General features: G+C 40.1%; 1 protein-coding gene across 1 annotated transcript; it reads right to left on the minus strand.

Annotated features, from left to right (window-relative positions):
• Positions 1-9,254: 9,254 nt before the first annotated feature.
• On the minus strand, positions 9,255-10,186 carry LOC127447021 (gamma-crystallin M2-like). Its single transcript, XM_051708464.1, has 3 exons — positions 10,116-10,186; positions 9,772-10,014; positions 9,255-9,556 (listed from the first exon to the last, which is right to left on the minus strand). Exons 1-3 carry the CDS (start codon positions 10,125-10,127, stop codon positions 9,284-9,286), a joined length of 528 nt encoding a protein of 175 aa, XP_051564424.1. The 5' UTR covers positions 10,128-10,186; the 3' UTR covers positions 9,255-9,283.
• Positions 10,187-11,162: the final 976 nt, after the last annotated feature.

The raw sequence follows: 11,162 nt of genomic DNA on the forward strand, positions 1-11,162 counted from the left end.
ACGTAAATTCTTTAGTAAGGAAAATTCCAATACCATCAGACAAATTCAAGCTTGATGTACAACCTTAATATGGCAGTAGTAGCAGTCAGCTCCAGCTGTACAGGCAACATGCCTCCTCAAACCAACCAATGAAAGCAACAGGCAGCAAAGACGTGCTTTTACGCCCAAAGACTGCTTAAAACTAGTGAAACGCAACCAAAGTGAAACGCTCCAAAAGCATACGTCTGACTCATGAGTACATAGACCAGCAATTAAAAATAGCTCAGACAGAAGTTTTCCAAAAATAGGCGACAATTAAAAATAGCTTAGACGGAATTAGTCCAAAAATAGGGTTACGTTCAATGATATGGAAATAAAGCAAACAACATTTTGACTTTTAAGCCACTTTTGTTGAACTGCTTAACTTGTCTGCTGCCACAATATATGTATATGATGTAATGTACTTGAATTATCTTAATTTAAACATTTATTATTTATTACATTTATAATGATTGTGATCATATTACTAAATTTTCTTTATTTGGGGGCCTTTCTCAGTAAATATTGATATACAGTATGATTAATTCAGTTAATTAATCAGCACATCATGTAATTGATTTGATTAAAAAATTTAATTAATTGACAGCCCTAACTTGAATTTAATTTGATTGTATTTCAAAATCTGAATATGATTTGAATTTCAGTAATATGTAAGTGAACATTTCAAATTTAGTTTCTCAGCTATTTTGATGGTGACTTGTGATTTTTTTTATTATTTATTTATTTTTAATTTTTTGTGAGTGTGTTAATCTCATGGTTATTTTTGTGTAGTGTAGTATTCCAAATATTAGTGGCATTAATGATTTTTCACACAGTGTTTACTTTTTTAGAGAACTTATTTTATCGAAACACTAGGAACACTAATACCAAGAATCCATGATACGCCTCATGCTCATGAATCTCATGCCACCCATATTGCTGAAGCTCCTGTGCTCTCCAGGCCTGAAGTATTGCATCCTGCCTCTGTAGTGGGGCTGTTCATACATGAGCCAGTGACCGTCCATCACATGGCAGGACTGGCAGTGAGACATGTGACAGCGGTCCATGATGTTGTCACAGTCGTCCATTATCTCATACATCTGGCCCATGAAGTTCTCCCTCTCGTAGATCCTCATTCTGTAGGATCCCCTGTACTGTACTGTATTGGAAAGAAATCCATTAAATTGAAGTTTATCAGGCAGAAGCAACTTGAGATAATTTGTTTTGGGTTTTTGTTAAACATTAAACAAACTGTAAATTTAATATTTCTTTTAGACAAAAATGCTCAAGGAACTTACCATAGGGATCATACGGCAGGACCTGATGCAGTTGCTCATTCCAAACATAGACATGTATTCAGCATACTCCCCCCTCCTAAAGAAGTACTGATTTCCCAAGTAGTTGGGATGGTCATACATCATGAAGCATCCACTCACGTAGGTGGACATGTCAGCACAGTCGCTCATACACTCATATGAGTGACCCTGGAAGTTCCTGTCCTCGTAGAAAAATGTAATTTAGCAATAACTAATTTGTTAGCAATATATGCTGAATGTATATTTAGAGTTAGACAATACAATTCATCTTCATATTGTTGTATTGCAATAGCTGATTCATTAGTCAAAACAGAATTTTAAGAACACACTTTGCCCATGATATCTGGCAGTATTATGATCCAGCTAGGGATCAAACTCAGGTCTACAGTGTGTGTCCTTGATGTTGACCACTTCACCACTAGAGGAGGTTGGACCCAAATGCAGAGGAATAAGGAACAATGAGACCTCAAAAATATTGATTTTTATCTTTTGCTCTTTACTTCAGAGGGAAAAACAAAACATTAACTACAGTCTTGGGCAGCACTTTAGATGAATGTGCCCCAGGGTAACTCAAATATCTCTACTTGAGAGGCAATGCAAAAGATAAATCCAGAAGTCCACAATCCACAAAAAAGGTAACAAAAAACAAATAATCCAAGAACAAAACAGGAGACAGGAAAAAATCTCAAACCCAAAAATCCTTAGGAATGGCAACGCTTAGACAAACATCAGGACTGAACAAGAACAAAAAGGCAGTGAGGCCTTAAACAGGGTTTATCATTAGAAGTGATTCAGCACAGGTGAGAGCATTACAACCATTTAACAAAGGAGAAGTAATCTGGGTTGAAATAACACCATCTAGTGGTGAAATCAAGGAGCTTCAGACAAAACATTACAGAACCCCCTGTTTTAGGAACAGCTCCTGACGTTCCCAACGGCTCAGGTTGAGTGGAGACAATGAAAGTCCTTGATCAAACTCTTAACCAGGATATGGCGAGTCGGGATCCAAGACCATTCCCAGTCCACTTGAAACTGCCATCTACCACGAACCAGACGAGTGTCCAATATCCGCCTGACCCTGTATGCTGGCTGGTCATCAATGATCTGTGGTGCTGGGGGTGGCCTAGTGGCAGGAGACAGAGGACTGTATTTGACAGGTTTTAAGCGGGAAACATGAAAGGTGGGATGTATGTGCAAAGACTTGGGAAGTAGGAGATGGTAGGAAACGGGGTTTACTTTCCTTAAAACCTTGAAGGGACCTATGAATCTGGGAGCCAATTTGCGTGCTTCAGCTCTGAGGGGAAAGTCGTTACTGGACAGCCAGACATTCTGCCCTGGACGTAGAGATGGTGCTGGTCTGCGGCGACGGTTGACCCGTTGCTGCTGTAGCTGTGAAGTCTTCAGAAGCACCTTCCTCCACACCCTGCGGCACTGTTGAACCAGATGTTGGGCAGCTGGAACTCCCACCTCAGACTCCTGCTCAGAAAACAAAGGTGGTTGATAGCCAAATTGATATTCAAAAGGAGACATACCCATTGAGGAATGGCGAAGAGTATTATGGGCAAATTCTGCCCATATCAGGTGTTTGCTCCAGGACGTTGGGTCGGACAAAGTTAGACATCTCAAGGTTGTCTCAGTCTCTTGATTAGTTCTTTCAGTCTGTCCATTAGACTGGGGATGAAATCCAGATGACAGGCTGGCTGTAGCCCCAATCAGCTGGCAGAAGGCCTTCCAGAACCTGTATGCAAACTGAGGGCCACAACCTGAAACCACATCTTGGGGAAAGCCATGCAACCTAAACACATGCTGCAATACAATCTCTGTGGTCTGTGGGGCTGAGGGAAGTTTTGGCAATGGTATAAGTTGGCAAGCTTTTGAAAATCTATCCACAACTACCAAAATCACTTTGTTATCTTGGGAGAGTGGTAGGCCCATTACAAAGTCCATAGAAATATGTGACCAAAGCCGAGCAGGGACAGGGAGGGGAAGCAGGTGACCTTGTGGACGAGACCTGGAATCCTTATGCTGGGCACAAATGGGGCAGGCAGCAACAAAGGATTTGACATCATCAGCGATCTTTGGCCACCAGAAGCATCTGCAAATGAACTCAAGAGTCCTACTGACTCCTGGGTGGCATGTGATTGATGAGGAATGTCCCACTGCAAAACATTAGTGCACACTCTTTTGGGTACACAGAGACAGCCAGATGGCCCATTACCTGGGTCAGCATCCTGCTGCTGTGCTTTTCTAACCATGGTCTCTATTCCCCATCTAACTGGAGCCAGAATCTTGGAGGGGGGGGGGGGACGACGACAATCGTCACTAGGGTTGAGTCAAACTGCCTGGAGAGAGCATCAGGCTTTTGATTCTTAGAACCTGGTCGATAGGAGAGAACAAGGTCAAAGCGATTAAAGAATAATGCCCATCGGGCCTGGTGAGAGTTCAGTCTCTTGGCTTCTTGGATGTAATCTAGATTCTTGTGGTCAGTACATACAACAAAGGGATGTTTGGCCCCTTCCAACCAGTGCCTCCATTCTTCCAATGCTAGCTTGACTGCTAATAACTCGCAGTAGAAGGGAGCTTGTGTGAAAACAAGGCACAAGGATGCAATCTGTCATCTTTTCTGGCCCGCTGGGAAAGTACAGCTCCGGCCCCTACCTCAGAGGCATCCACCTCGACAATGAAGGGCAGCTCAGAATCTGGGATAGTGAGAATGGGCGCTGAAGTAAATCTGTCCTTTAATTTGCAGAAAGCCCTTTCAGCCTCTTCGGTCCACTGGAAACCCTTAATGTTCTTCCTAGTGAGGGTTGTAAGTGGAGCAGCAATGGCACTGAAATTTTGTATGAACTTTCGATAGAAATTGGAAAAGCCAAGAAAACGTTGTACCTGCTTGATGGAGGTGGGTTGAGGCCAGTCTTTAACCGCGTTGGTTTTGGCAGGGTCCATCTATATATGACCAGAACAAACAATGAAGCCCCAAAAGGAAACCTTTTGAACATGGAATTCACTCTTCTCAAGTTTGATGAACAAATGGTTTCTCAGGAGTTGCTGAAGGACTAGGTGAACATGCTGCACATGCTCCTGGAGGTCCTTGGAAAAGATAAGAATATCATCCAAATATACAAATACAAATCTGTTCAGCATGTCTCTTAACACGTCATTAATCAAAGCTTGAAATACTGCAGGAGCATTTACCAAACTGAAAGGCATGACTTTATACTCATAGTGGCCCGTGGGTGTATTAAAAGCTGTCTACCATTCATCACCAGCACGAATGCGGACTAGATGATAAGCATTGCGAAGGTCCAGTTTAGTGAATACAGTAGCCCTCTGAAGCAACTCGAAGGCAGTAGACATTAATGGAAGAGGATAACGATTCTTTATGGTAATCTTATTGAGACCCCTGTAATCAATACAGGGACGGAGCCCCCCATCCTTCCTGGTGAAGTCGAGGGACGTATAAAGCCAGATGTCAGGGCCTCCTGGATATAGTCCTCCATGGCCTTCCTCTCTGGTGGTGAAAGGGAAAACAGTCTCCCCCTTGGAGGGCACGTTCCAGTTAACAAGTCAATTGCACAATCATAAGGTCTGTTGGGGGGGGGGGCAAGGACGTGGCCGTTTTCTTGCTGAACACTTCTAACAGGTCTGCATAGTCAGGGGGAACACGGGATAACTCTGGAGGGGTCCCGGATAACTGCAGAGTAGTCCTTAACAGCCCAGGGGTAACCCGACTTAACTTGGGAGAAACATGAAGTTCAAGAGATGAAGCAGATAGACACATGTTATCACAGTTAGACCCCCATTTGGCAATGTTGCCAGAGGACCAGTCAATCTGGGGGTTATGAAAGGCTAGCCAAGGAAAACCAAGGATTAAGGGGAATTCTGGTGACTTGATTACATAAAACTGTATAGTTTCTGGGTGACCCCCAACCCGGAGATGTACAGGAATAGTGCTCAGACTCTCCCGACTGGAACCCAGGGGCCTTCCATCCAATGCCGTGATGGTCAGGGGGTCATCAAGGTGGGTAAGTGGCACCTGAAGATGTCTGGCAATTTCCAAATCCATAAAGTTTCCGGCAGCTCCAGAATCCACAAAGGCCTTTAGGGGATATGACTGATCGTTCCATAAAAGATGAGTAGACAAGAGAACCCCAGAAGATTTCAAGTTGGGAGGGGTAGTCTCTCTCATCACAGTCCTCCCTTTACTGGACTAGAGTTGGCTTTTCCTGAAAAGATTGGGCAGAAAGCTCGAAAGTGGCCAGGTTCGTCACAGTACAAGCAGCATCTATCCTTCATTCTGCGGTTTCGCTCAGATTGGGAGAGCCGTGATCAGCCTAGCTGCATGGGCTCCTCAGTGCAGGTTACAGATGAGGCAGGGTGATCATGAGGCAAGGGCAGTACCAAGGAATGTTGACTGGGAACATCATAATAAGAGTCCTTGAAGAATGTGAGGGAGACAGACTGTGACGGTTGTATTTATTTTACTGCAAATATTTGTGTCAAATTTTTGTATAAAGTATTTTTTGTTTTTGTACATTTGTAAAGGTACAGTTTTCTTGTATTTGTCTTTTTTATTTTTATGGGCAATCCTGAATATATCCATCTTCTGGAAAGAATTTTAATTGAATTTTTTGAAAAATGTATGAATGCTAGGCTTCATGTCAAATCTCTTGTGCCAAATTGATAATCACTTTAAATTAATGAGGCCCAAAATAATTGGAACTGGAAATGACACAGATTGGTCATAAATCCATGCTCATGACTCAATATCTTGATTTCCTTATTTTTTATTTCCACTGTCACTATCTCACTGTCACTATCATCTGGACTCAAAAGTGGATTAGAGACTACAATACTGGCATGCTATGAAGGTGAGAATTCTGTGTGCTTTGAAAAATCTACATTGTTCCAGAGTTTCTATAGCATGTTTCAGCAAAACAAAACCCTGGAAATACCAACAAAACCATTTGTTCAAAGGCAGCAAAAGAGGAAAAGAGGAGCCTACAACTCAACTGAACTTCGGCTGACAAAAATATACACACTTCTGGCACACGCATTAAAAGTAGTATAGTGTGGGAATTGACTGAATGGAAATGAGTAGCCACTTTGAGTCACTGTTTTCCTGTTCTTGATAGACAACAAAAGACCAAACTGATGTCTCTCTCAAGCAATTAATAGTTCAGATTTTAGCTAACTTAAACTAATGATAGACATCTACAAAACATGCATATTAAAGTTTCGAGAACTTTACAAATCAGTTGTTTTAAACCAATGCTTCCCAGCACGTCCCAAACAATTCAAGTAACGTGACATATCAAGCAGATTTTACACACATGAGATTTTTCAAGCACTTTAAAATAGCAAATTATTATTCATGCTTTACTTTAACTACTATAACATGTAACAGTATCACACCTAACTCAAACAAACACTATTCTCACCCAGGGTAGCTAAAAATAAACCCATGTCATAACATAAAATGACATAATTAACATTAAATGGAACTTAAAACATAACTATAACCCAAATAACTTTTAAATGTTAATAAATAACACTCCTAAACAGTCCCTAAAACCTGCACAGACGTACTTCATTAATTATGCAATGACAACAGCCAATAGCAAGTCCTCAAGCATAAACAACAACAGATGTTAAAGTATATTCCTGGTAAGGACTATAATTCAATGTAGTTTTAGCATCTGAAATTCATTTAAAAAGGAAAACATGCCATTTTGCCCTTTGCATTAAGAAAAGTGAAAATATGCAGATGTCTGATCGGTCCTTAGCCACTGTTCTACAAACGCCCCAGAACATGAATAAAACAAGCAAGAAATGAATGAGGGCGTGCTGTCTAGTTGTCACTGAACTTTTGTGTTGTTTGAAGATGCATGTTGAACCATAAGGAGATGTACTGTTATACACAAGTCCAGATGTTTATGTAAGTAGTTATAACTTGTATGATATTACTTATATGATAGTCGTAGAATGACCATTTACTGTTTGCACAATGTTATCAAGCTAAACTGTTTGTTTGCATAATGTTATCAAGCTTTTAAAGTAAAATAACTGTGCTTTAAAACCTGTGTCGGTTTTGTGTTATTCGTCTTTCAAGAGGGAAATTTGTCTTAATCCACACAGTAGGACAAGATTGATATCCAAGATGAGTCATAAAGTCAGCAGCATTAGACAAAGTAGGATAATTAACAAATATTGCTTTGTATCCTATTACAAAGTGTCACACTTCCATTGGTCTCCCCTTCTCCTGCTAGGACCCGATCGATCTCTCCAGCCTTCTGAGCCAATCGTCAACCACACCTGTTGCCAAGCTCATCATCAACCAGAACACTACTTATACTCCATGCTTCAGCTCATTCATTGTCTAGTCTCATCAATGACTGCACAGACTCTTCTCCCTGTTCGAAGAACTTGGATTTATTCTCCCTGTGGAATATATTTTTTGGTTTCTCTACTTTCTTTTGCCTTTTCTTGTTGGTGTTTTTTGGTGAGCTGTTCCTTCAAAAAAAAAGTCCCAGCGTTTGGGTTCAACACATTCTTTGTGTCTGTCTTCTATATTGTGACAAAAAGAACATGCTGTTGAACCAACAGTGCTCCAGTTATATCCGAAACTGAAGACAGCTGCCTCATCAAAATTGTGTGTGAACTGTGAATATTATGACAAATGTATGCCAGTCTCTCTCTGTGCTGGTGGTGCGAAAGCAGATTTGAATCTCTTAAATTCGATTATGTTGACACTTGAACTGTGTATATAGTTCACATGTCACTGTGATTTTTGACAATCTTTGAAGCTGGTCTGGTATAAATTGGCCATATTGATTGTGGAAAGTTGTTGTGATGACGTCACAACCAGCCCAGTTTGCTAGGGTTTAGATTAGGGGTAGGGTAAGGTTTAGGATTAGGGATTAGGATTTAACAGTGTAATTACAGATGTAATCAAATGCAGGCACTTTAAGTATAATGCAAAAACACATATGTACATAATAAGTACATTGTATTACGTGCTTAAGTACTTAGTAGTTAAAGACGCCTAATATAAATTGGATCCTCTGAGTCATGCTTAAATGAATATTCTGTGTTCATTACAAATTAAACTCAGTTGACAGCATCTTGTCCCACTCATTTCCCATATCCTTGAATTTTATTTCCAGCAGAGCCAGCCTATCCTATAAGCCATAAAGGCAATCACCAAGGGCCCCATCCTGGCAAAAGGGCCCTAGTGTGGTGTTTATTTTTGGTGATTCACAAAGTAATTCACAAACATGGAAGCACAATTAATTCCAAAGAGACATGAACACACATTGCAAAACTGCACATGTAAATTATATCAGCTATTCCAGACAGTAAAACAGCCAATAGTGTGTATCAAAGGTGTATGTGTTACATATAGTAGGGGATTATCAGATGTGGGTTGTGATAGGCCTGCATAGGTCCTAGGCTGTTTTATAGTCTCAGTCCAGCCCTGCTTTGTTATAAAGTCACACAGTGTAACAAAGATAAAATATGAGAGGTTTCAATCTAAGATGGCAATGCACTCTTAGAGAGGCCTGTGTATGTTCTTATTGTGTACCTTTGTCTATCCTCATTTACATCTACTCCATATTTGTTGGAAATTATGGCAAAGGGCCATAAATTATATATTTGGAGATATATATATATATTATAATAATATATTGTTGGAGTGATGCTGCCTGTTAAGATGTGTATTTACACAGTTATAAAAAATATGTTTTTCTTAACAGTGTTAAAATTTTTACTGAATGACCTCTTATGATTGTTATGTCAGTCTGAACTAATATGCAGTTTCCTACACAGAAAACATGTATCTTGTTTGCAGTGGCTCTATTAATGATTTGTGAAAATTTTACTTTAAAAAATTTTTTTTTCAAGACAGTGTTGTTGTAGAGAAATTATTTTATTGAAACACTTGAACACTAGTACCAAGAATCCATGATACGCCTCATGCTCATGAATCTCATGCCACCCATATTGCTGAAGCTCCTGTACTCTCCAGGCCTGAAGTAGTGCATCCTGCCCCTGTAGTTGGGCTGCTCATACATGAGCCAGTGACCGTCCATCACATGGCAAGAACTGCAGTGAGACATGCGGTAGCGGTCCATGATGTTGTCACAGTCATCCATCATCTCGTACATCTGGCCCATGTAGTTCTCCCTCTCATAGATCCTCATTCTGTAGGACCCCCTGTGCTGTTTTGTAAGAGAAGTTCATTAAGTTTATCAAGAAAAAACATAAAATATCAACATAAATCTGGTTCTGCTTCTCATATATCACCATTCTGAAAGGGTCCACTGTGCATTTCGAGCTCACTAGTACTGAGTTTCCAAATAATTATTAACAAAATATTCTTAAAGAAAATGTCTTCTTTTTTTTACAAATACATTAAAATGTTTATGGAGCTCACCATGGGGATCATACGGCAGGATCTGATGCAGTTGCTCATTCCAAACATAGGCATGTAATCAGCATACTCGCCCCTCCTAAAGAAATACTGATTTCCCATGTAGTTGGGATTATCATACATCATGAAGCATCCTCTCTCCACTCTGCAGGAGTGGCAGCGGCTAATGTAGGAGGACATGTCCGCACAGTCGCTCATGCACTCATATGAGCGACCCTGGAAATTCCTGTCCTCGTAGAAGATGACCTGAAAATTCAGAGTTAATCTTTTAGGGATTTAAAATTAATTACACCAAAATAAAGATATGAGTAAAAGTGTGTGGAAATGGGAGCTGGAACATAGCTGACCTTGCCCATCATGGTTGCGCTTGCTGATCCTCAGTAGTTCCACAAAGGAGAAGCTGAAGCCGATTCTGCTTGTTGACTGACTGCTGTCACTTGTACTTTTATACTAGACCAAGACTAAAGACTATAGAGTGTCTATTGTTAGTCAATTCCTGACTGTGCAAGTTGGAATAGAGGCCATTATAGGTAATTCTTTGTATCTCTTAGTACTCACATTTGTCTGGAATTTCTTAAGTTGATATTTTCTAAAATTACAGCATTTGAAAAATTCCATCATTTACATAACCTTATTTTGTTCCAAACCAGTATTACTTTATTCCATGGAACACAAAAGAAGATCATAGGCAGGATGTTAGCCTCAGTCACCGTTCACTTCCTGTTTTTTCATTCAGTAAAAGTGAAAACTTACAGAGGCAAGTAAATAATATATATATATTTTTTTAAACTATTCCTTTGAAATGTTCAAATTAAAGCAACATTAAAGAGCATATGTGCTGTTTTTTGTTGTTGTTTATGATTCCTCCTGGCCATGTGAATTTGTGTTTTATTTTTCTCTAAAAGGTTTGTGTAGAGCCGAGGAGGGCGGGGCCGGGCTGGAATGAGACACACCCGGTCCCCAATCAGCCTGATGGGGCGCGCGAGGGATAAAGGCGGCCGGGGACGACAGTTCGAGAGAGAGAGAATTACAGACAGCTATACTGTGTGTTTATAGTTGTGTGTTTTGTTTCAGTTGTTTATTAAATTATTATTTATATTATTAAGCCGGTTCTCGCCTCCTCCTTTCCACTGAACCCCCTTACAGTTTGTTTTTTTAAATTATGGTTAGGTGTAGCATGTATCATCCCTTTTTGCCAAACTGTATTGTTATTTGTTCTAGTAGTACTTTTAATTTGAAGTTCTTGTGCCATATTCTTGATTTGTCTCTTTTCCAGATTCCCTTCCTGATTGTTTCAGTTGCATCTTGTTTTGTAATTAGCCCTTATGTGAATTAATAACTATCATGTTTCCATTATCATTGACTATCATTGTTTGGTTTACCTGGTTCTCTTG

Source organism: Myxocyprinus asiaticus, chromosome 10 (assembly GCF_019703515.2).
Source record: "Myxocyprinus asiaticus isolate MX2 ecotype Aquarium Trade chromosome 10, UBuf_Myxa_2, whole genome shotgun sequence".
Lineage (NCBI taxonomy): Eukaryota > Metazoa > Chordata > Actinopteri > Cypriniformes > Catostomidae > Myxocyprinus > Myxocyprinus asiaticus.

Excerpts from the sequence above, each read along its gene's own strand:
- LOC127447021 (XM_051708464.1), bottom strand. Across the intron at positions 9,557-9,771 it reads CCTGCCGTATGATCCCCATG|CACAGGGGGTCCTACAGAAT; the intron begins GTGAGCTCCATA and ends CTTACAAAACAG.